Source organism: Manis pentadactyla, chromosome 10 (assembly GCF_030020395.1).
Source record: "Manis pentadactyla isolate mManPen7 chromosome 10, mManPen7.hap1, whole genome shotgun sequence".
NCBI classification, from domain to species: domain Eukaryota; kingdom Metazoa; phylum Chordata; class Mammalia; order Pholidota; family Manidae; genus Manis; species Manis pentadactyla.
The window spans coordinates 119,794,022-119,819,903 of NC_080028.1; the positions used below are offsets into that span (position 1 = coordinate 119,794,022).

Here is a 25,882-nt window from a genome sequence, read left to right on the forward strand (position 1 = left end):
TTGAAATTACTTCTTCCTACATTTTAGGAAATAATGTGAGATAATTTGAAACAGCTCTCTTCACCGCTATAGCATTGTACCTTTTTATTTTGAGAGCATAGGTAGTTAAGGCAAAACCATGGACATTTCATGTGTTGTGTGGGCGTTCGGCTGTGATGTCTGTCTTTACTAGTTCTCAGTATTGTCTGTGGGAGAGAAATACCTCAGGCAGGCGGATTTGGTTGGGAGTGTATGGTCATCTGGGTGCTAGAGAATTTTTAGTTCCTTACGCAAATTGTACTTCAGCATCTTTTCAGTATTGTTTCTCTAACCCCTTCTTGGAAAACTGACACAAACAAAGTTGTTTTTAGTCTATTGAACCCTGATGGAAATGCAGTAAATATATAGGTGGACTGCTACAGATGGTGAGAAAACTGAAGTGATAAGACTATAAGGAACTAGTGACCTATGAAAACCAAAAGAAACGGCTACAGTCCAGGCACAATGAATTACATACTTAACCGGTATGTACACCGTTTCAGCCTGTGGAGACTTTACAGGAGGTGGGAAGAGGCTCTGTATTTAAGAAAACCACAGTCATTCTGGAAGTTTCTAATGTCTTAGGGAACCAGAACTGAGATCTGTGTGTAGGTGTGCTTATAGCTGCAAGAAGGGTCCTACCCTAGAGGAGCTCAGAAGAGCCATCCTAAGCTGGGTAATGGGGTGGGCGGGGTGGTGGGATAAAAGTGGAAAGTTTTGTATTACAATTGAGGAGAATCCTTAAGGGGGATCTAGAACTGTGCACTTATGGCTCTTTAATTAAAACTAAATGTTTCAATTTAAAAGTCAGTTCCTTGTTCACAGCCACCTTTCAAGTGCCTAATAGCCACATGTGGCTAAGTGACAATCATATCACTGCACAGAAACAGAACATTTCCATGATTGCAGAAGCTTGTATTGGACAGAATTTTGTCACACAGTTTCTTACTTCAGTGTAGTGTAAGACACTTGTGACGTTTGCGACAGAACTGAAGTTTTTATTCATTAATAGTGAACACCATTTAGCTAACAGGACTAAGAAATTTAAGTAGGATGACTTTTACATATTGTTTTGTGTGTAAAGAGATGAAAGATTAGTTTTATATATCTAAAGCAGTACACACTTAAATTGCTGACTTATGGACTATGTGGATTAAGTACCTTAAGAATTGGCCAGACGTTATATTTAAAATGTAACTTGAATTGAAACCTGGCTTTCACAGCCCACCACTAGTGTGGCCTTCACTATACCCATGAACTGGCCAAGTAAGAGTCTCTGTGTTAAAGTCCTTTGATCCATAATCAAATCTTTAAAAAAAATTTGTGTTTTTAAAAATTGAGGTGAAATCCATACGACATGAAATTAGCCATTTGAAAGTGAACAGTTCGGTGGCATTTGGTATATTCACAGCGTTGTGCAGCTTACTACCTCAAGGTTCCAGATGTTCTTTCTTATCGCCTCCAAAGGAAATCATACTCTTTAGCAGTCATTTAACACTCCCCTTTTCCCAGCTTTTGGCAACCACCAATCTACTTTCTGAGTGTATGAATTTACCTATTCTGAATATTTCATGTGAATGGAATTTTACATGTGATCTTTTGTGTCTGGCTTATTGCACCATTATCAAATTTTAACTAACAGTTTTAAGATTCACATTATCATCTGTGTTAAACCATAGGCAATTCTGTTGCCTGACTGTCTTTTGGTAAACACTTTCACTTCTTGTTTTAAAACTTTTGGTAATGTACCTTGTATCACAGCCAGTTCATTAATCTTCCTTTATCATCAACTATAGCATTAGTTTCTTTTAATTTGAGGTATGGCAGTTTTATTAACTAGTACACTTCTGATAAACTTTCCCACCTAATTAGGATTGTTTTTTTTTGAACGAGGGTGTGCTCCTGATGAGGATGTATCTTCTAAACACGGAGATACCATTAGAAAATATGAAACTGTTTTCATTCCTTGGGAGGTTTACTAACTTCTCCTCGACTAGCAGATATGAAGTGTGCAGGACTTGAAAATCAAGCCCTAATGGTTATGTTTGCCAGCCATGAATAAGTGACTTTGGACCTGGTAGAATTCTAAGCCTACGCTCATTAGTAGCCAGTAAATATGGGTGTGATGTATATTATGAATAATAGGAGTAGAATGAGAAAGGGTTGGAGATGTGTGTGAATACATATGTGTGTGAGAGAAGAGACGGGTATAAATACACTGATAAGTTTAAATGTAAAGAACATGTTACTGTTTCTGTGATTTTTCTGGTTCATTGTTCCAAAAACATCAGTTCGCAGATGTTGCTACCATTGTCATTTGAATTGTAATGTGATCCGTGGTCTGAATGCAAGGATAAGCTCTTTTTCTTCCATCCTGGGGAAACTACTGTCAGCTTCTTATTTTGAGGCCCTTTAATGTCATCATTACGTGTATATTAATAACTTAATTGCTGTTTGTACTTGACCCTGTCTCTGCCTCTGTAAGCTGTACAAACTGAAGACAAATGTGTTATAAATGTAGGGTGTTTTGAAAAATAAAACCATGAGCAGTTATTATGCTGCATTATGCAGCCATGGAGGTAGTCTTACGACTGATGTCACTGTCCTGAGAGGTGCCTTACAGCCTTAGGCAGCATGTATTGTGTATTTGTAAATCTAAGACTTGGTTGTAGAACAGGTGTTGAGGTGTGTGTACTGTTCGGTCTTATAACGCCCATTTGCAGTTTGGGATGTCTTATAAGTGATGAGAGAGCCCCCATACCGATTGTCTCAGTCTTCCTTGCCTTGAAATGCTTGACCATCCTAACTGTGTCATCACTTACTCGGTTTACTTTTACTGAGGGATTTTCAGCAAGGGCTGTCTGAGGAAGGGCAAGGTGGCATTTATGTAACTTGGAGAAGCCCATTCTAATATGTCGGAATGTTAGGTAAGTTACCGCTTACTTCATAGGGTTGGGGGGGTGGTTAAATAAGATAGCAATCAGCACATGAGGGCTCAATAAACATTTAAGTGGATTTAGGGTAACTTGCCACAACCTCCAACCCTGCCTCCAGCACTGTGTGGATTTGTGAGTGTTTCTATCCCTGTCTGGCCCATAATAGATGTGCAGTATATGTTAGTTGATAGAATTGAACTGACGGCTCATTACATATTAGGGAGTGGGGAGTCACTTGTTGAATATCTCCTAGGTGCGAGGAGTTCTTTAATTGATACTAAACAGATGTGTACTCTCATTCAGTGCTCTGAGCAATCCTGTCAGGCAGATGGCATGTCATTTCCATGATTCAGTGAAATAATTGCCTCTCACAACTTGTACATGACACTCTAGGCTTTAAAACCAGGAGTCAGCCCAGTGCTGGCCTCTCAGCACCAGCGTCTGCTGCCTTCTCCATCCTGAGGTTGGCACGTCCGCCTGATCACCTAGCACTGCCTGACTTTCTCTGGAAGTTGAGTGATTTTTCCTTACTATACCTGTAAACTTTTCTTTGAAATAGGAAGTGAAAAAAAGTCTTTTGTGAAGTACAATTCCTGTTTCTTCCAAACCTAGTTCAAATGCTTTTTCCATTTCTGTTAACATCCTGCTAATCGCGTAGGTTGGGGTGTCTTAGACCGTTCACTCTTCCTTCCTGCACCTGTCCGGTGTCACCCCTGTTACCTCTGCGCTTAGCCTCTCCTCTCCAGCTGCACTGCGCCGCGGTGGAAGCCATGCTGGTGTTGCTGGCTGAGGTGTCTTTCCGTTTCAAAGGTCATCCAAATACCACTGTGTGGGATCATCTGCAGCAGTGACACTAAGCATGTCACTTCTCAAGAGATCTTGGTTGCCCTTTACCTTTCAGGGTCAAGAAACTCCTTTCTTCACTAGTGCACGTTATAGAAGATTGGGCTGAAAACTTTTCTTGACTTACAGGTCTTAATACTTTCCGGGGAGTGATTTTAAATATGACTTTGGCAGATTATCAATTCAGTGTTTATTGGTGTGCAGGATTCCTGTGACTTCAAATTCTTCAGTGTCTTTTTTGCATCTTGGAGATTCTTTAAAGCAAGGGCACTTTCATACCAGAGTATCATTAGGCTTTCAGATATAAAAAGAAACTTAAACATTTAAGTATCAGTATATATTTCTCATACATGTCTTTCACTGATATCATAAGTAGATTTTCAGTGTGACAATTGTGGAAACTGGATTGTTGCTTGATCTTACAATTCTAATAGAGGGACAAAACCAGTGCCATTTTAATCACCTTTTCTGAGATGTTTGTTATAAGGGCCCGTACACATTTCAGGGACTTTATACGAATGTCCTTTTAACTTCATTGGTATCAAATAGAATTTATTCAAGGATCTTGATGATAAAACATGTATGATTATAGAATTTTTAAAAGGGCTAATCACAGCCTTCTTTGACTACAGCTACCAAGAGAAACTAGAGAAGTAATGTGTCTTTGTTGAGCAAAATCTTCCTAATCTGATCTGTGTATGCTGCCGATTACTCTTTAAATATCTGTGATAGAAAAGTTTTTGAAGCAAAATATGAGAATAAGCATACTTTTATGAGTACATTTCAGTTACTAAAAGGTTTGAAAATTGGCTGTGATTGGCAGGTTTTTAGAAGTAGGTTAAACAGATTTGTAGTTCGAAACCTGAGTTAGTTGCCATTAGTTAGGTCTGGGTTATTGAGATTTTTGTTGGGTTATTGAACTTACATTTTTACTGTATTTTAGAACATAAATAAAATAGATGTATAGTTCCAATTTTTAATATAACTTATTTCTATTAAATAGCACCTGTGGAACCTTCTGAAGAGGAACAATCGTTGTGTGAAGGTAAGCATCTATAATATGACTCTTTGAATATCTGACTGAGAAAACATTTAAGTTGTCTGTAGTATATAGAGCTAGATATTGTTTTGTAAATATATATTATATCTCAATTTCTTGTCTAGGTTCAAATTCAGCTGTTAGCATGGAACTTGCAGAAACTGTTGGTAAGAAAATTTCTGACCATATTAATACAGTATTATGAAACTCTTTCACTCTCAAGATTTAAGGTGCAAATGTAAGTGTTATGATTATTGTAATCCCTACAGTTAACACTGGCATTGAATCTTTGTGTTTGGATTAACCATGCCGTGATAAATTTAGTAGTTGTCAATATAGAGGAATTGGGTGGAAGAATGCTAGTCAGTTTAAATAGTTATACTTGTTCCATTTACTTTGTGAGAAATTCCTTCCTTTATGTAACTTTGTTAATTTGAAGGGTTTTATATTTCCAAAAAGTTGATACCAAAGATATTACTTGTAGAGGGAAAAGAAAGGAGCCCCTAAATCCTGTGTTCTGGTTTTAAACTTTCCCTTTTTTCCACTGTCAGGGCATTTTGACGCTGGAGTTACTGGGCTGTTACGAATGATACATCTCCTGTTCACATTTTGTTTGTCCTTATGAAATGGAGCTTTATAAAAATAGCAATCTCTTGTAGTGTCTGAGTCAGAGCCCTGATGTCAGCAGTGAGGCCAGCTTGAAAGCTATTATCCATTTCTGTTGTGAAAGATACTTTCCTATGTGTCACTAGACATTGGAAACTGGAACTAAATATGCAAAGTTCTATTTGTTGTTTGAAAGCATCTGTGTTTTAAAGTATAGACTCTAAATTTTTTACCAGAATACTGAGTTAAAATACCTTATTTCAGTAGAAAATGGGGAGACAGAAATGTCCCCAGAAGAATCATGGGAGCACAAAGAAGAAATCAGTGAAGCAGAGCCAGTGGGTGGCTCCTTGGGAGGTGGAAGGCCCCCAGAGGAAGGTGCCCAGGAGATGATGGAGGAGGAAGAGGAGATACCAAAACCCAAATCTGTGGTTGCACCACCAGGTGCTCCTAAGAAGGAACATGTAAATGTAGTATTCATTGGGCATGTAGGTAAGTTGTGTTCACAGCAATAAGAAATGACCAGAATTACTGTGTACAACAAACAGAACATCTTACTTGGCTACTTGGAGATGTTTAGTGAAACTGGAATTGAACTAAATGTCTTGACTTTTAACTTGATTTTTTAGCTGGCAAAAAAGTGGCAGCACTTTGTTCTTGAAGGTTGGGCCGATTAACAGTTGTATAATGGAATAGAAGCTGGAAGAAAATAAGCTACAGTATATTTGTATGATGCATAATTGGTCTCTAGACCACTGATGATGGCTCAGCATATTATGACATTTATTAATTAACAGTCTAGAAAATGTGCCTATTTTTTTGTGTGAACTTCAGTTATTCTGTTAACTTTTTAGGATTCACTTTACTACATAGTTTGATTTTGCGTAATGTAAGAAATTAATTGGACTGAGTTGTGGATGCTAGTCAGGTTGCTGGTTTAGCACAACACAAAACCCTATTTTATTTATTCAGGTGTTCTCTGACTTACTCCCAAAATTGTGAAAGGAAAATACAGGATTATGTGTCCTTTTTTCTTCTCTTTATCTCTGGCTTCCCCTCCTTTTTCAGTAGTGAGAACCCTTTTGAAATTTGTAAAGGCACAACTGTATCTGCTAAGAGTGAAAGGCAGGCTGACCACCTAAATGGAGCTCTCAGTCCTGGCCTGCTCTTGCTGTCCACTGAGGCTCCGCTGGGGTAATTTATATTCTGTTGTTGCTGTGCTCTAAGCTAACGGTCAGGGAGGAATCTGTCCAAAAATTCATTTGTTTATCAGTAAAGCAGTTCTCAGTCATTGTTGAGCTGCAAGGGATCTTAGCAGCTTCATTTTACAAAGAAGAAGGTAACTAGCCAGAGCGTGTGCCCCAAATTCCTATCATTTCAGTTGCTGTTGCAAGATGTAATTATATCAGCTAAATGATGCCTTCAGTTGTTGGTGTATTTAATTGTTGATATTTGGGGTTTTTGTCTTTTACACCTGGTTTACACATTGTTGATGATTACTTTTAGATGCTGGCAAGTCAACCATTGGAGGACAAATAATGTAAGTGTTTTCTGTTAAATAATAGAGTGAATTTAATGGAATGTTTTGGGCATTGCAAACATTCACACAAAGGAGATAAAACAGGTTACCCCAACTTAAGAAAAATTAATAATAAAATGACATTACTTGTAGGGAAAGCTGATGTTAAGTAATTTTTGCAGTATGATCGTTGTTAGTATTTTCTGATGGAATTTAGGTCTTCTCTAAAATCTTCTGTCACAAAATAGGCTTTTTTTTTAAAATTGAAGTATCATTGATATACAGTCTTTTAGTTTCAAATATACAACACAGTGGTTCAACAGTTACACATATTATTAAATCCTCACCCCTCTAGTGTGATTACTGTCGATCAATGTAGAAAAATGTTACATAATCATTGATTATGTTCTCCATGCTGTACTAGAACTAAATCACCAGGAGCATAAATGTATTTATGAAAGCTGTCTTTTAGATTTTTCTATAAAAAGTAATGCAGAATCCTAGATTATAGGAAATGTCAGTCTGCTTTGAATATAATTCTATTGGGAGTAATGAAAAGCAGTTCTTGAATTAGGTGCATGGTGGATTTTTCTAATCCATCAACTCCTTAAATTTATAATCAGAGCTAGGTGGTTGGCTAACATGCTGAGATTAGAAGATATGAAAACACCGTGGTTGACCTTTAGTAATGTATTCTAATATTGAAAATCTTTTTAATTAAAAGGCTTTTCTTTTTTTTAATTGAAGTATCATTGATAACAGTCTTTTAGTTTCAAATATACAACACAGTGGTTCAACAGTTACACATATTATTAAATCCTCACCCCTCTAGTGTGATTACTGTCGATCAATGTAGAAAAATGTTACATAATCATTGATTATGTTCTCCATGCTGTACTATTCTGACCAAATTATGTTGTGATTGTGAATTATTGTGTCCTTTTATCCCCCTCAGCCTCATTCCCCACCAGCTTGGTAATCGCTAGTGACTTCTCAGTGTCTGAGTCTACTGCTGTTTTGTTCCTTCTGTTTTGCTTTGTTTTTATACTCCACAAATAATTGAAATCATACGGTATTTGCTTTGTGTGGCTTGTTTCACTGAGCATAATACCTTCTAGATCCATCCATGTTGTTGGAAATGGCAGTATTTCTTTTCTTTCTATGGCTGAATAATATTCCATTATGTATATGTACCACATCTTCTTTATCCTATAGATAAATTTATTTATCCTTTATTCTATTTAAATTTTTCTATCTTTTATTCTATTGATGGACACTTAGGTTGCTTCCGTACCTTGGTTATTGCAAATAGTGCAGCAATAAACATAGGGGTGCATATGTCTTTCCAAATCAGGGGTTTTGTGTTTTTTTGGGGGGGGTAAATTACTGGATCAAATGGTATTTCTATTTTTAGTTTTTTGAGGAACCTCCATACTGTTTTCCACAGTAATTGCACCAATTATATTCCTACCAAAGTGTAGGAGGGTTCTCCTTTCTCCACATCCTCACCAGCATTTGTTATTTCTTGTCTTCAGATAGTGGCCATCCTGGCTGCTGTGAGGTGATACTCAGTGTGGTTTTAATTTGCATTTCCCTTATGATTAGTGATGTGGATCTTTGCATGCGCCTGTTGGTCCTTTGGATTTCTTCTTTGGAGAAGTGTCTGTTCATGTCCTTCCCCCAGTTTTTAATTGGGTTATTGTTTTTTGGGTGTTGAGGCATATGAGTTCTTCATATATTTTGGATGTTAACACTTTGTCATATGGGTCATTTACAAATATATTCTCCCCTACTGTAGGATAAGGCCTTTCATTTTTAATCCCTCCTAAATTAGACCAATTTCTTTAAACTATATCATCAGAGGATCCAGAGGGCATATGTTCATGATTTTGCTTTAAATAATCTTAGTTGGTAATCTTGCTAGTTACTTGTGAAAATCTCCACAACAGACCCTAAAAGAAGCTATTAAAAAGGAATCCTTAACTAAGGCTCTATGGATGGACATGTTGGGCCCACTTGATGTATTTTAGAAGAATATATTTTTTGCTTATTGGCTGTAATTTTGGTTGACATTTTCCTGGGCTTCTGTGGTTGGTTGGAAGCATGCTCTGTAGATGACTACAGAGCACACATAGAGATGAAGGCCAGAACAGGAAGGCTTTGATTTGGATAGATTGTGTCAAGGGAATTGTTAGTTACTACTAAGGAATTATTTAAAAATTATAATATCTTTTTGACAAATATTTATAAAATATTAAATATTGAAATGTATTAGACGTAATTTCTTTGACAACACTGTTGGAATTAATTTTGTTTAGTATTTACATTTACTTTTAAAAAAATTTTTTATTCTGAAATAATTTGACTTAGAGAAATGTTGCAAAAACAGTATAGGCTTCCTATTTGTCTTTCATTCAGCATACCTTAATGTTAACATTAAGTAACTATAGTCATCAAAACTAGGAAGTTAACTTTGGTGCAATATTAACTAAACTATGTAGATCTGGCTTGAATTTCACCAGTTTCTCCACTAATGTAGTTTTTCTGTTCTAGAAGTGCACACTGCATTTAGTTGTTAAGTCTCCTTATCCTCCTCTAACTTGAGACATTTCCTCAGTCTTGTCTTTCACAACCATCATCATTTGAAGAGTGCTATTCAGTGGCTTTATATGTTCTTATATTGGGTTTGAGTGATGTTTTTTACAAATAAATTGAGTTTATAGATTTTGGGCAAAATATCACCAAAGATACGCTGTGCTCTTATCAGAGCATTCGGCCAGGGGTACATAATGTCAGTATTCGGCATGTTTTGTTGATTACTGGTTATATTAGTCATGATTGCTTGGTTAAGGTGATGTCTGCCAGGATTCCCCATTGTAAAGTTATTTTTTCCCTGTTATCCTGGGGAAGATAATTTGAGACTATGTAAATGTCTTTTCCACAGAAATTTTCTATGATTGCACCATCTACCCAGTGGTACCTTTACTTTAAAATAGCTGTTTTCTGGATTTGAAATTCCCTGCAAGGGCTTTAAGTTTCCTTAACTTCACTGAATAATTTGTAAGTAATTAAGTGTTTGCTTCTTTTTTCTTTAAATGTTTTCAGGTATTTGACTGGAATGGTTGACAAAAGGACACTTGAGAAATATGAAAGAGAAGCTAAAGAGAAAAACAGAGAGACTTGGTATAGTAAACTTTTATGACAATGATAAATAACTTTTTTTTTTTTTAATAATTATTTTTTTATTGAAGGGTAGTTGACGCACAGTATTACATTACATTAGTTTCAAGTGTACAACACAGTGGTAGAACATTTATATACATAATTCGAGGCTCCAGCTATCACCCTACCAAGCTGTTACCTTAATGATAAATAACTTTTAGGGAAATGCTGCCTGCTTAATGCTCTTGCAGTCTACTAAGATGTAAGTTCATAAAGTCTAAAATTGTGTCGTAACAAAGGAAAAGCTTCCCTTCCCCTCATAGCACACAGCAGATCAGTTCGTCGTGACTTTATAACTTACACAGAGAAAATTTGGAAACATCCAAACATCCTGTTGAGTAATAGACTTGTTTGGTAAATTATAAAGCATTCATTTAATTGGGTCATTACCTGACAACTGAATGCATTTATAGAATTTATAATAAGCAGTAGTAGAACTTAGATTGTAGTGGAATTCGGGGAAAAAGCAGGTGACATAATAGTACTTCAGATATGATCATTAACTATGTAAATACTGGGAGGAAGAAAAAGCATATGGACAGAATTACTGACAGTGGTTGCCTCTGAGTGGTGAGAGAGAGGGTCAGCTTTATTCTTTCTAACCTTACTTAGTTTTCAAAAGTTAATAAGCTCTATCTGTTTGGGACATTGATAGTCTTTTTTTTTCCCCCCCAATTATATTCTTCTGTATTAAGGGAAAAAATCATAATCAATGTTATACTTTAAAAAATGAATTATAAACTATGAACTACAGATAACGGTATAATCTCAGATAACACCCACTGGTATAGATGGTTTGAACTTAATAATAATTTTACATGGCAAAGAAGTCCTGAAACAGTTTTTAGAAAGTAACCAGTCTCCAAATGGCAGGTCAGTGGCCTTAACTTTTGAAAAATATTCCTTGGTCATTATTTGTATTATAATTGTGCCAGATGATTATAAAATGAAATATGTAGGAATTTATTACTTACTCTTGGTGATAGTGGCACTGGTACCAAGTAGTCTTTCTGTGTATGTTTTCATGTCAGCTTGTTCCTATATGTTACTGTCAACTTGTTTCATAAGTAATGCTTGCTTATTAAAAAGTAGAGCTTTCCTATGAAACCTTTGATGTTCCTATGAAACACTTCCTATGAAGTGGCATAAAGCAAGGAAGCAATTAGCATTAATCTACATGGAAAAAGTTTTGAATGTTCCCTGACCTGAAAAAGAACGTCTTAGGCTTTTCTGATGCCTTAAGACACATCTTGTTAACTGATACACAAAATAAATTGCCATAAAGCAGAAGCTCACAGACACAGTTGAGAGCTGTGGTGGCTTCATGCGGAGAGGCTGAGGGTGGTTTCTGGGGCAGGAGCTTGGCCGTGCCACTCGCTGCTCGGGGCGCATGCTGCCTCTGTGACGGCTCGCTGCAACACAAATGCCGAGCGTTATTTTCTCCTTTCATCTTTCTTAAAAGCAGAAGTCCCCTTCAGATTTCTTTTAGTTAGTGAGAAAGTACTAATCTAGGTCTCCTGTGAAAGCGAGGTGGCATAACACGAACTTCAAGCGGGGGATTGACTGTGGGTACATGTAACAGGTCCAAGGGTTTGAATCACAGTGATAGAAGTTTTATTCCCTTAATTTGCATTTCTACCCAGTCTTGTTACGTGTTAGAGCTGGACATAAAGCTGGATATCATCAATTACACCTGTAGTGGTAGAAGAATGTCTTAAAACCTCTTGTGTTCTTACCAATATTACTTTAAAATTATTTCAGGTACTTGTCTTGGGCCTTAGACACAAATCAGGAAGAAAGAGACAAGGGTAAAACAGTAGAAGTGGGTCGTGCCTATTTTGAAACAGAAAAGAAGCATTTTACAATTCTAGATGCCCCTGGCCACAAGAGTTTTGTCCCAAATATGATTGGTGGCGCTTCTCAAGCTGATTTGGCTGTACTGGTAAGAAAGACTTTTCCAATTCACCTGAGTATTTGTTAGCAGACCCACTTAAACTTTAAATATTTGAATTCACCTTCTAAAAACTAGAATTTACGTTATGATGAACTATAATATACATAGTCACAATTTTCACTTTGGTTTCACTAATGTGCTCAAAGAATCTTTATAATTTGATTTACCTATGAAATAATGTTTCGTCTTTTCTCTACCATTGCTATTATCTATTCCTGTCAGAACCGAGTGTATACTAAATGCCAAGCTCACTCCATTTTGTACCCATTTAGTGTTCTGTGGGTATAAAACCAAAAACAGAAATGCTCTGTTTAAGGCCTGCCATTTTATTGGTGGTGGTGCTCTCGCACTAAGTCACAGACATGTTTGAGTTATAAGATAAAAAGGCATCCTCGATTTTGGAAAATCGGGGGAACGTTTACCAAAATTATTAAACCATTAGGCATTGTAATGTTCAAAAGCGTGTATAACTCATTTGCTTCTGTTTTCTGGCAAAAAGCTTCTGAAAAACTGAAAGGAAAGATGTTTTACTGCTAGAAGGTACACCTCAACATATAAGAATAAACTATTTGACTTCCTGGGATAGGTGATCTCTGCCAGGAAAGGAGAGTTCGAAACTGGATTTGAAAAAGGAGGACAGACAAGAGAACATGCGATGTTGGCAAAAACAGCAGGTGTAAAACATTTAATTGTGCTTATTAATAAGATGGATGATCCAACAGTAAACTGGAGCAATGAGAGGTAAGCTTAGATGTCTTACTGGCTTTTTTGTAGACATGTAAATGGAATTAAGGATGGTTGTTATTGTATGCTTTTTCCTGCTGGGGATTTTCTAAACTTACTCTAATGATGAAACTGTCACTGGGCGGTGGTTTATGGAATTCTCCGTTCCTCCAAAGGAAAGAGTTCAGGTAAGACGTGACGGAGAGTTAAACACAGTTTTTTCACTTAGCAAAGCGGAAGGGAATGTAAGCGCTAGAGAGGAGCAGGCTGACCCTGAGGGTAGGTAGCCACTGGGTTTTACATGGTGTAATTTATGGGGGTTTGTTTGGTTTCCTCCCTCCCGTTTTGTCATTCTCACACCATCTTTTGGATCTGTCTTGCTTCCTCCCCTTGAGCCTCTTTGTGCAAAATTGTGTTCATCATTTTTCCCATGAGTGTCTTAAGCCAAACCCACAGTGGGGCCAGAACTGTGATGTGAATGATAGGATGGCCTCAAGGTCATTAGCAACAAGGTCTTCCTTAAAAGTGTGTATGTTCCAAAATCGGGAAGGTCCCAGTGACCCATATCTTTTGCTTATCAGTTTGTGTTGAACCCCAAAAGGGGTTGGTCTAAGGGAGACAGTGGTCTCTGGGCAGAAACTGGGTGGTCTGCTGCCCTCCTTTCTCCCCTCCTGCTCATGTCTGTCGTACCTACTCTAACAAAACTAGAGTTCAGTTGCTTTACAATATAATTGAGTTTTTATAAATATTCATAGATATGAAGAATGTAAAGAGAAACTAGTGCCATTTTTGAAAAAAGTTGGCTTCAATCCCAAAAAGGACATTCACTTTATGCCCTGCTCAGGACTGACTGGAGCAAATCTTAAAGAGCAATCAGATTTCTGTCCTTGGTACATGTGAGTAACCTTTTCATCATTTTTTAAAATGTTTATATCTTAATAAGTAAAATATTGACTGTAACTTTGGCTTTAAAAATACCATGACCTTTACCCATTTTTAATTGGGTTATCTATTTGTTACTGAGTTGGAATACAAGTCCTTTATCGTGTGCAAATATTTCCTTCCATTCTAAGATGTGTTCTCACTTTCTTGGTGGAATCCTTTGAAGCACAAAAGGTTTTAATTTTAATGAAGTCCAGTTTATATTTTTCTTTCATTGATGGTGCATTTGGTGCCATACCTTGGAAAACATTGCTTAACCTGGTCATGGAGAGTTAAGCCTACTGTTTTCTTCTGTTACAGTTTTAGTTTTTACATTTAGGTTTGTGTTTCATTTTTGTAAGGTAAAACAAAGTCTTAATTCCTTTAGGTTTGTAAGTTTTCAAATTGGGAGATTTGAATCTTTGAATTTTGTTGTTTTTTTCCTCCCAAGATTGTTTTGGCAACTAAGTGCCTTGAATTTCTGTGTGGACATTAGGATCAGCTTGTCAATTTCTGCAAAAAGGCAGCTGGAATTTTAATAGGGATTGCATGGAATCTGTGGATCAGTTGGGAAGCATTGCTATCTTGCCACTATTGTCTTCCAATTCATAATATTTTAGTTTTAAAGGAGAATTATTTTATAGAATCCTAATTTCAGAACAGGAAAAGTCCATGAAATTTAATACGGTCATTTTATTATAACGCACGGCTATTTACTATAAAATATTTTTCTAAATCTTAAAGTAAGTTTATGTGGAAGCCTTTTCATTATATTGAGCTATTTTATTTTTTTAGTTTCTGAGCAGTACATGAAATGAACTGGATGATAAATTGAGAAGAATACATGGTAGAACGAAAATATTCTTATAACAATGTTTTTTTAAATTAAGTTACAGTAGTGTAACTTCTTAATTTCTGATATTTATGTTGACTATGTGTAACGGATATTATTACATTCTCAGTGGATTACCATTTATTCCCTATCTGGATAATTTGCCAAACTTCAATAGATCAGTTGATGGACCAATCAGGCTGCCTATTGTGGATAAGTACAAGGTAACCAAAATGTTCAAGAAATTGGGTTTTATGGAAGGTGAAGTAATTGTTTTATGTTTTGTTTTAAACTTTGTGAAACAACATTAATAACAATGTAACACAGATGGCTCTTTTTTATCAACTATATATTTAGTGGTATAGGTAGACCCTAATTTAATCAACCAGCTTAGTTTATTTCAACTGTTTCTCTGAGGCAATGATTGTTTTTTTAGGGAAACTCAAAAATGTGAAACTGGTGGGCTCAAAGGATTTGCACACTGAAGTTGCTGGATATTGACAAATGGCCTTCCAAAACACTTCACCAGCACGCATTCCTCCCAGCAGTGCATGAGTGCTGCTTCCTCCAGAGCCGCACCAACACTGCATGTGCCTCTGTAAAAAAAAAATAAGCCTCATAATTTTTAACTAGATTTTCAGCCTGACTTTTTAAGTTTTGCAATATCAATATGTAATGTTTTGCCTTCCTCAAATACTTCATTCTTTCATTACCTCCTCATGCAAAATTTCTTGAATAAGTATAGTTTTTCCAATTTTATACATGAGAAAACTAGGCTGAGAGATTGAGAGAATCTGAATTTGAGCAAATCAGATCAGATATAAAAATTTGTGCCGTCTCTTGCACCTTTTCTTTTAAAATCTTAGGCATAACTACTTATTAGAATTATAATTTTACATATGCTTATGATACAAATATTATGGAATATTTGCTACCTATTCTGTGTTTAAGATTAATCCTATGCATTCTACCACTTGAGCTAAAGATTCTCATTGTGAATAAGCTCTACAAGATTTCACGTTGGGTTTTTGTATAATAAAAGTCTGAAACTTGATTTTTTATTTTAAATTAAATAGGATATGGGCACTGTGGTCCTGGGAAAGCTGGAATCAGGATCTATTTGTAAAGGCCAACAGCTTGTGATGATGCCAAACAAGGTAGGAGTAAATAATACTCTTTCTCATTTAGATTTTCTCTTCAAAATATTAGCAAGGAGCCAGAACTTTTCAAGAGCTTAGGGATTTCCATTAAAAACTTGACATTAATAAAATGTAATCCTGGATTTTAACAGTTAAGTATAGCATTTAATACAGAATATATCTGATGGTATAGTTATTCAGTGACAAATGGGGAAGGGTCAGCATTAGCAACACATTAGAGCTAAGATGCCTCATCAGGAGATTTTTAGCTCCATTCTCTTACAGGAAGTAAGTAGGACCTGGAGTGGTTAAGTGACTTGCTTCTGTTACCACACTGGATTAAGTGAGACAGAGCTGAAAACTCAGGTTTAATCATGATATAATTGGCTTTTATTTTATTTATTTATGAGTATGTAGCTATGCTGGGTACTAATGTGTTCAAGTAATGCTCCTAATTTGTTTTGAGAAGAGGATTTGCCTGTATCATGATTGGGTCTTTTCTTAACTCCTTCTGTCTTATTGTGATTTCTTCATTATTGGAGAGGGTTTCATTAAAATACCCAGATCCCCACCAATGTTTCCTTTGTGTTATTTCTAACTGCTCCATCAGTGATAATTGCAGCTGACATGTTACCAAGAAACTGTTACTGTTTTCCAGAGAGGGCTTCTCTAACAAGTCAAAGATGTTTAGGTAGGAAGACAGACCTGAATCATCAGAGTCTGCAAACAGAGATTTTGTTAGACTTGAGAGAATCTCTTACCATGCTCATTCCAGGCACAGTGAATTTAAAAAAGGTATCCATTGTCAATGTAATGCTTAGGTGTAATTAGCAACTTGCAGATTATACTTTTTAGGTTTCTTGGTGCCTTATACATTGGAGGATGGAGTCTCCTATCATAGTCTCTTACTTGCTAAGGCAATTATCTCTGCTACTTGAAGGTCAGTGACAACTGAAGGAAAATAACAGTCAGGTAAAATCCTTGCTCAATTTTTTCTGTAGAGCAGTCACAGAAGTAGAGTTTGCTCATGGAGATAGAAGGTGGACTGGTGGTTGCCAGGGGGCTGGGGGAGGAAGAATGGGAAGGAACTGCTTAATGGACATAGGATTGTGGGGTGGTGATGTTTGGGAGCTAGGTACCAGGTATAGTTGTACAGCATTGTGAATGGAATAGATGCCGCTGAAGTGTACAATGTAAAATGGATTTAAAAAGTAAATTTTTTTGAGTATATACTACAACAGAATGAAAAGTACAATTCACTGTGTGCTCGTATCCCTAGTGCCAGGCTGTTGCTGTAGGGGAGGGGCCTTAATATGTGAGTTACAGATTCTCTGTAGAAGTGATCGCCTTATTCTAATTACTAGGCAGGTCCATGTAACATATCCCAGAGTTTCTAGGCAAACCTTAAAAACTCACTGCACTTTAGTCATCTTGACTCCCAGTGGAAAAAAAGTTAAATATTTTAAAAGACACAGATGCCAGACTATTTTATATTAAAAACAGCTAATGGGTAGGCAACCTATGGGATGGCAAAATACATAAATCTGATAAGAGGTTAATAACCAAAATACATCAAAAAGTCCTGCAACTCAAAAACAAAACAAAAAAATAACCTGACTGGAAAATGAGCAAAGGGCTTGATTTCTCCAAAGAGATTTGGCCAATAAGCACAAGAAAAGACGTTCAGTATCACTGGTCATTGGGGAAATGCAGATCAGGACCACAGTAAGATATCACCTCACAGCTGTCAGGATAGCTATGATCAAAAAACAGAAAATAACAAATGTTGTCAAGGATGTGGAGAAATTGGAACGCTTGTGCACTCTCAGTGGGAATGTAAAATTGTGCAGCTGCTAAGGAATGTGCAATGGTATTTCCTCAAACAAAGAATAAAATCCTAAGATCCAGCATTTCCACTTTTGCATATATACCCAAAATCATTGAATACCGAGCTTCAGGAACCTTTGTTCACAGCAGCAGCATTCGCAGTAGCTAAGACATGGAAGCAATCTGTCATGTCCATTGATGGATGAGTGGATGAACAAAATGTGGTGTACATATAACAGTGGGATTATTCAGTATAAAAGGGAAAGAAATTCTGATACACTACAACAAGGATGAAGCTTGAAGGCATTATGCTAAGTGAAATAAGCTAGTCATAAAAAGATAAATAACGTATGTTTCAACTTCTATAAGGTACTTAGAGCAGGCAAAATCCTTAATACCTTTCATAAACTAAGAGAATTTGCTGGTCTCAATCTTAATTTTTTTGTGACTGTGGATTAATTTACAGATTAGACTAGTTGTATTGTGTTTAGCTATAAATACCATATTTGTAGAGAGGGATTGTTACACTGGATTATTTGGGCAAAAACTAGTAAACAAGTAAACTTGTTAAGTAGACAGTGGAACTGCTAGTTTCTACCCTTTTATCCTGTTACTGTAAAGAATTTAGCTAACAAACATGGTTGTATTTCAGTACTAGGAATGAATTTCAAAAGTTAGGTATATATAATGTATAAACTGCCTTTGGGAAAGAAAAAAATTATGTAGGGACAGAGGGAAAATGCTACTACAGCTTAGCAAGTGACTAGAATTCTGGAGTAGAGTGTCATTCTGGATTCTCCACTGTTTATTTACCATCATGAGATAATTTCCTCTTGAAGGGTAGTATTTTCTGGTTTGTGTTTCACAAATATGAATTATGTCCAAGGGCAGAAATGGAGTAAAAATACGGAAATAATTGTGGGTATTGATGTTAACACTTTTTTTCTCATTTGTATGTTCTTTTCTTAAAAATTATTGCAGTAAAAGACAGGTAAATTTTACCATTAGTGGCATTTAGTACATTCATAGGATTGTGCTGCCATCACTCCTCTCTGGCTCTGGGACATTTTCATCTCCCCAAAGGCAACCCCTGTGCCCGTGAAACAGCTGGTGTTCTTAAAGCTTAGTTGTTCAGATAGCTTTTGAGAAGTGTAGTCTTCACATATTTGGGGGTCGATAGGTAACGAAGGTTTGTCTGTGAAAGCCTAGAATTTAATCATCATAAAAATTAGGCCCATAAAATTAAAGTCCAAATGTTAGATTTAATGTTTTGATTTTGAAAAAGTAAAAAAGGCAAATGCTAGTTTATACTCTTCCTATTTGGAGATAATTAGGATGTGATATTAAAAAGATGACGAACTAATGTTTTAATTGGCAGTTCTTCTGGGGCATGATTTTTGTTAAGTTCATGTCATACAAATGTAATAAAGTTTTGTATTCAGAGAAGTATTTTGGCTAATCAACAATCACAGAAAAATGTGCCTTGCAAATCTTCTTCCCTTGGCTAATTTTAATCTGTACCCTTTTTCTGTGGTAAACTATAACCACAGGTGTAAGACCTTGAGCAGTCAGATCATTTTGCATTTTGTAGTGCCATGAAAGTGTCAGAAAGCCTCTAATTCTGTTCGATTTGTTTTTAAGCATAACGTGGAAGTTCTTGGAATCCTTTCTGATGATGTAGAAACTGATTCTGTAGCCCCAGGTGAAAACCTCAAAATCAGACTGAAAGGAATTGAAGAGGAGGAGATTCTTCCAGGATTCATACTTTGTGATCCTAATAATCTTTGTCATTCTGGACGCACATTTGATGCCCAGGTACGCAGTTATTGTAGCTGTCCTAGTGGTCTTTACTGTCTTAGTGAAATTAGAACTTAAATGCCCTTTGTCCTGATTATTAGTGACATGCCATGTGTGTAGAAGGGGAACTGAAATAAATCATAAATATATTACAACAGCCATGATGTAGATCTCACACACATGAGGTCTTCAAGATGGCACAAGTTCTTTCTAAGTTCCTTTTGATTTCCGATCTCCTGTTGATAAAGTACATTATTACTTATGTTTTGCCCAAAGTAGCTTTCAATTTGAGTAGAGCACACCTTGGAAATCATAGTTTACCTGGCTGTTCAGAGCAGTTACTTTCCAGATAGGAAATCACCCAATTTCTCCATGCTAATAGCACCCTGACCTCCCCAGGAGAGTGACTAAATGAGATGTACCTTACAGGAAGTTTGAGTTGTGTTGCAAGGTATGACTAATCGGGTTAGATTTTGGTGCCAGATACAAGGTTTTTACTGGACTTTGATATTGAGAATTCGAATATATGATCATTTCACATCTAGGTAGAAAAAAAAAAGCATGTGAATAGCAGTGATTAACTTAATTTCGCCAGTTGAGGGGATGGATGGATAGAAGAGAGGGTTCCCAGAAGAAAGTTGGCCTATGTTTTTTTTTTTAAATTAAAGTAAGATTGATATACAGTCTTATGAAGGTTTCAGTCCCCCCCATTGCAGTAACTGTCCATCAGTGTATAGTGAGATGCTATAGGGTCAGTACTTGTCTTCTCAGTGCTGTACTGCCTTCCCAATGACCTAACTATATTATGAGTGCTAATTATAGGCCCTTTAATCCCCTTCTCCCTCCCTCCCCTCCCACGCTCCCCAAACCCTTCCTTTGGTAACTGCTAGTGCCTTCTTGGAGTCTGAGTCTGGCCTGCTCTGTTTTTAAAGCTTGACTGTGCACTAGTCAGTAGGGTAAGGATATCAGAGTTTATGCTTGATCAGGCAACCTGATCCTTCCTCTCTAGCACAAACATAACTTAAGTTGGTGTCCTGAGATGGTGAGTAACACATTCTTGTGGTACCATATGGCACTTTAGAACATTGCTTTTTTACCCCAGGGATAAAATGTGATCTGTTTGTTTGTTTGACAGATAGTGATTATAGAGCACAAATCCATTATCTGCCCAGGTTATAATGCGGTGCTGCACATTCATACCTGTATTGAGGAAGTCGAAATAACAGTGAGTTTTAAGATAATTGAGGTTTTTGTTTGTGTGTTTAAGACCTTTTCATCTTGGTAATCTCTGATCAGCAGGTGTGATGTACTCTTATTTGCACCTGTTCTTATTTTTAAAATTCTTTAGTTTGGCATTATTTTGATATCCTTTTTTTCTTGGATAGGCCTTAATCTGTTTGGTAGACAAAAAATCAGGAGAAAAAAGTAAGACTCGACCTCGTTTTGTGAAACAAGATCAAGTGTGCATTGCTCGCTTACGGACAGCAGGAACCATCTGCCTTGAGACCTTTAAAGACTTCCCTCAGATGGGCCGTTTTACCTTAAGAGATGAGGGTAAGCCTTTAAATCGATGTCTGGTCGTGTATCTGAGATGCAGAGCCTTGGAAACCTTTATCCAAGCACACTACAAGTTTATAGAAAACTTCAGTCATAGAATGTTTGAGTTGAATGAATTGAACAGCTGACAGAATTGACTGAATTTTAGCAGTAACGCTCTAGTGCATTACTTAATGCATGTTAAGCGAAGAATCTTAATTTTTATATTTTGCAAGTGGTGGGTCTTGAGTCATTTTGTTCACTAAAGATACTTTATGGTGAAATCCTTTGTATTATGTGTGATTAAAGTCCCTCTTGAAGGGCTTAAACCTGTAGAGCAAGTTTTTGCTACACAAGCCTCTGAGGGTAAGCATCTTGTCATTTTTGTGGTCAGAAAATTGTTTTAAATATGATCAACATTCACTATCCTTACATTGTGGCAGTGGGTAAAAGGGATACATAGGTTGATAGTCTTTGAACACTTAATTTTCTCAGAGGTTTGACATTCATGTTCTTTTCTGTGTCCATTTTTGCCTACCTCTGAGTGAATCTGAACAGCTGTATTTTCCTATTTGCAGCCATGAAATTCTTTGATATCATGAAAACAAATGACTGATTTCCATGGATTGTTAATATTTGTAACTTAGGCAACTATTTTAAGACTAGAAAACTTCACATAAAAATTTTATGGTTCGGTTGAAATACAGAATAGTCAGTTGACGTGATCCAATTTCAATCAGCAAAAAATGTATCGTACACCTGCTGCATGTCAGGACCTGTGCTCAGCACTGGGAATGTAACAGTGAATATGGTCCCCAAACCTCACTTCAGAGAAAATCTGTATAAAGACAGTAATTTATTTTACTTTGAAGTCCTTAAAACTCTTCTTAGTGATAGTGAAACTGGTTTTTGGGTGTGTCCTACCAATATAACAAAATGAGAGTTTTAGTTGCCAGTTATAATCTGATAAAATCAGGCAGAAAGAAAAAATTTTAATAAGAATTTTTAACCCTGAATTATTTTTTTCCTAAAGAATAGCTTGGCTTTTAGATTTTTCGCATGACCTAATGTGTTTTATATCTCTTAAAGTAAGATTGAGAGCCCTTTTTAACAGCTTTATTGAGGTAATTTGAAATTTGACCTGTTATAAGTATATAATTCAATGAATTTTGGTATGTTTACAGTGTACAGTCGTCACCCCATTGTAATTTTAGGGCACTTAGAACATCTAAAAAGAAACCGTATACATGTTTACAATCACTCCCTATTCCTGCCCCTAGCCCTGGGCAACCACAGATCTACTTTTTCTCTTTGCCTTTTTTGGACATGGCGTATAAACAAAATCCCACAATTTGTGGTCTTCAGTATTTAGTTTATTTCACTCAGCATTTTTTTGAGGTTCACCCATGTTGTACATGTATTATATATAATGCATTCCTTTTTATTGACAAACAGTATTCCAGTACATGGATATTCCACGTTTTACTTGTCCAAGCATAGGTTTTTGATGCAGGATATCATATCTTTTCAGTGCCCCATCCACTCACCCACTTACCTAAACTGTCTAGTCAGAAATCATGCCTTTGGTGGTAGAGCCAGTTAATTAGTAAATTATGTTGAGAAAAATATTTTTATGATTTAAAAAATAAGCTTTAATACCTTACTTTAGTCTTGCTGTTAACTACTGAAAAGGTTTTGTTTTGCTTTGAAATCTCATTTCTAGGTAAGACCATTGCAATTGGAAAAGTTCTGAAACTGGTTCCAGAGAAAGACTAAGCATTTTCTTGATGACCCTGCCCAATACTGTGAGGAAATTGACTGCAAAAGCTACTTCACATCGCCTTCTCTTATTTTCTGCCCACTGACAAACCTCTCCCCATATTTTGCAAAGACAAAATTCACAGCAAAAGTCCACATTATGTCAGCTTTCTCATATTGAGAGCTCTGCTATGCCACTGTTGAATTTCCCAAGATTTTTTCTTCCCCTCTCAAACTCTGCTTCCAGACAGATTTGGCAATAGCTTTGTAAGTGATGTGGACATAATTGCCTACAATAATGAAAATTCACAGGAATTTTTTATTTTTCATTTTCCCCTTAAGCATACTCAGTCTTTTTCTCCCCCAGGCAGATCATTCTGAGTGTGCAAGTGTTTGTGCACGTTACAAAGACAAGTACCACGTTAATAAAATAATCAATTTGAAATCCTTTTCGGTATTTACTTTTGAATAATATTTTTAAACTGGATGTAACATTGTTGCATTAGCTTTTTAACTTTACCAAGTAATTGAATACATTTTATTACTTGGACTTTTCTAGAACTCTTTCCCTACCCCCTACTTTAAAAGGAGGTATTTACAATGTTCAAGTTTGTATTAAAGGAAAGAATTAGTTTGACCCCTTCTTTTGATGGTTAATGCATCCATACAGTTAAATACCTTTATGCAGTTGTGACACTGCTGTATTGGGTCTGCCAGTTATTTTCTGCCAATTTATATTTTGACATGATTTCTTAAACACAGTAAGTTCCAAAATAAACAGCATACTATAGTTTTTATAAGTAAAGCATAACAAAATTGTACCCTTACAGAAAACTCCATCAACTTGTTAATTTAGTGGCATTCACAATAAAGAAAGCATGTTGAGACCTGGCAAAAATGCCTCATTTAATATTTATAAGAGCTGCATGCCTCTACTATAAAAACCGTACCAATTGCAAGTGCCAGTTTTACAGTTACTTAGTTTACTATTTTATCAGTAATTGTAAAAATTGAATGATCCTTTCTGGTAAAAGCTTAATCTCATCCAGCAACTAAATGAACACATTTTTAGAATCATCAGAATCTGCACAGACTAACAGAGATACCTAGAATCAAGCACAGTGTAAGTTTTTCTCAATTATCTGAAATTGACTGTTTTCTTAAATATAAAGCTGAAATTTGCTAAACTATGATTTGGATCACCCACAATGGAGTGTTGTAGTGGTTTTTATATTGAAGGCTAACTTTCTGCTCTAACTATCATGACTTTGAAATTTTTAAATAAGAATAAATGGGAAATGAAAGAGTCAATTTCTGGGTTTATTGCAAGTCCCCTTGAATTTGAGTGTTGCCATTTTATTAAAGACTTGGCCTCTTTCAGATTGTAGTTTATCTCTAAATAAGATAATTTGTAATTGTATATTTAATTACACATCCCTTCCCTGTAATCTTCCTCCTCAGAAAAGGAAAGCCTAGTTCGACTGTATTTCCAGTCACAACACATAAAATTTAATCCAATTCTGTTTTCATAACTATAGAATTACTATTCATTTCACAAATGAGGCTGCATCTCATGGACAGAGCAAAGTTATTGTCCTGCAACTTCCTATAATTATACTTATGCTATTGAATTGCATGAAATTTAAATAAATTTTATTTATGCCTGCAAATCTCTGGGCTTTAATTTTTCTGGGAAATAATGGGAGCTTTAATGAGTATATAATAAACTCTGTACTTCCAAGTTAATAAGATAACTAGCAATTGCTTGGATTTTAATGAATCTTTAGAAAGAAGCTCAAGAGACCTTGAAATTATTTCAACAGATAGATTTCCATTTTAAAATTGAGCTCGCTTTTAAAAAGCAGTAGGTTTGCTATTAAAACATTTACACTTTTAGAATACTATGTGCATGTTGCCAAGACTTTTAACAACATGGGTATCAACTGTGAATGGCCATGGCCTACCTCTAAAAATAATAAGAAATATAACTTTCATTATGAAATAAAACATTTCATTTGGATTTTTGCACATTTGTGCATATAATTGGGTTATTTAGAAGAAACTTCATTTCTAAAGCGACACCACATTTTATGGGCCTTGAAATTCTTTGGGAAGTATTCTCACTTAAAGTGGATGCATTTTTAAACTCCTAGTTACACTGGCTAGTTGTCTGAAGGAGGAAATGTCTGGAGTGAACTGGAGGAATAAAATGTCTGGCAGTGTGTGATGTTGGACCTTTAAAAAGCAATACAGACTCCTAGGTTGTCATTTTGTCTTCTGCAAGTGCAAGAATGTTTATATGTTAACAGTACAAAAATAGGGTAAGTGGCTGCAGATTTAGGATATTACAGACTATAAACATGCTTTCTCTATAGCATAGATACATTAGAAACAATTTTTCTTTGTATCTTTTTAATGTTCTTTATATAAGTTTCATGCTAGATTATTTAATTATAGCTCTTTAACTGAATTAAACATCTTAGTAATTGCCTTCTTAAATCCTTATTTCTTACTGTGGGAAAGGGGGAGATAATAGCATCTGTTTCTTGTTTTTAATTTGCAAAAAGGACTTTAACAGTGAAAATCTATGTCGAGTTCAAACCAAGAGTTGGACTAAGTATGTATTGCCGTGAAATTAAATGACAAATAGTAAAGTGTTGTTGAATCACTAAGCCCATGTATATTTCTTTGTTTTGAAGATCTTGAAAAATGTGATAATTGAATGTAAAGAGTTTGTAAATTGTAAAAGAGTGCAGGTTGTTCATTGTAATAAGATCATTCATACTTGCCTGCTAGTTACATAAACTACAAGAACTGCTCTTAGGATGTGGGGTGGACTTGGAACACCATGCATCAGAACAGTTTCCAGCATGCTCTCAGCTGAAGCGCTGCAGACGTGGTGGGTCATACTTTCAGTCAGATGTAGTCTTGCAGTCCAAGATCATGGATCTATGCTCAAAAACTGCTTCCATGATAAACTTCTGAAAAAAATCAGCTAAACTCCCCAGCAATCTTCAAGAGCACTAGTTACGACTCTCAATTACTCTGTGCTCTTTGCTGACTGTTCCACATGACAGCACTCTAGCACCTTTCCTCATTGGCATGGACCTCCTCATGGGCTGCTGTTTCATGGATGACAGACACCTCCATTGCTTTAGGTAGGAATGTGAGGTGATTGAGGGACAAATAAACAGTTTTTATTACAGCTCTTA

At 36.1% G+C, this 25,882-nt stretch overlaps 1 protein-coding gene across 4 annotated transcripts in view; it reads left to right on the forward strand.

Moving 5' to 3' along the window:
- The window catches only part of LOC118910342 (eukaryotic peptide chain release factor GTP-binding subunit ERF3A), a 32,501-nt gene extending 7,159 nt beyond the window's left edge, over positions 1–25,342 (forward strand). For 3 of the 4 annotated variants that reach the window (XM_057487551.1, XM_057487553.1, XM_057487549.1), the window contains 14 exons: positions 4,801–4,842; positions 4,962–5,003; positions 5,707–5,934; positions 6,949–6,982; positions 10,067–10,144; positions 11,945–12,125; positions 12,724–12,878; positions 13,616–13,756; positions 14,744–14,837; positions 15,690–15,770; positions 19,221–19,394; positions 20,512–20,601; positions 20,762–20,930; positions 22,636–25,342. In XM_057487551.1, the coding sequence (XP_057343534.1) occupies positions 4,982–5,003; positions 5,707–5,934; positions 6,949–6,982; positions 10,067–10,144; positions 11,945–12,125; positions 12,724–12,878; positions 13,616–13,756; positions 14,744–14,837; positions 15,690–15,770; positions 19,221–19,394; positions 20,512–20,601; positions 20,762–20,930; positions 22,636–22,688 (1,500 nt within the window). In that variant the 5' untranslated portion in view covers positions 4,801–4,842; positions 4,962–4,981 and the 3' untranslated portion in view covers positions 22,689–25,342. The remainder of the gene's footprint in view (positions 1–4,800; positions 4,843–4,961; positions 5,004–5,706; positions 5,935–6,948; positions 6,983–10,066; positions 10,145–11,944; positions 12,126–12,723; positions 12,879–13,615; positions 13,757–14,743; positions 14,838–15,689; positions 15,771–19,220; positions 19,395–20,511; positions 20,602–20,761; positions 20,931–22,635) is intronic. The other variant, XM_057487550.1, reaches the window with a different exon arrangement.
- Positions 25,343–25,882: the final 540 nt, after the last annotated feature.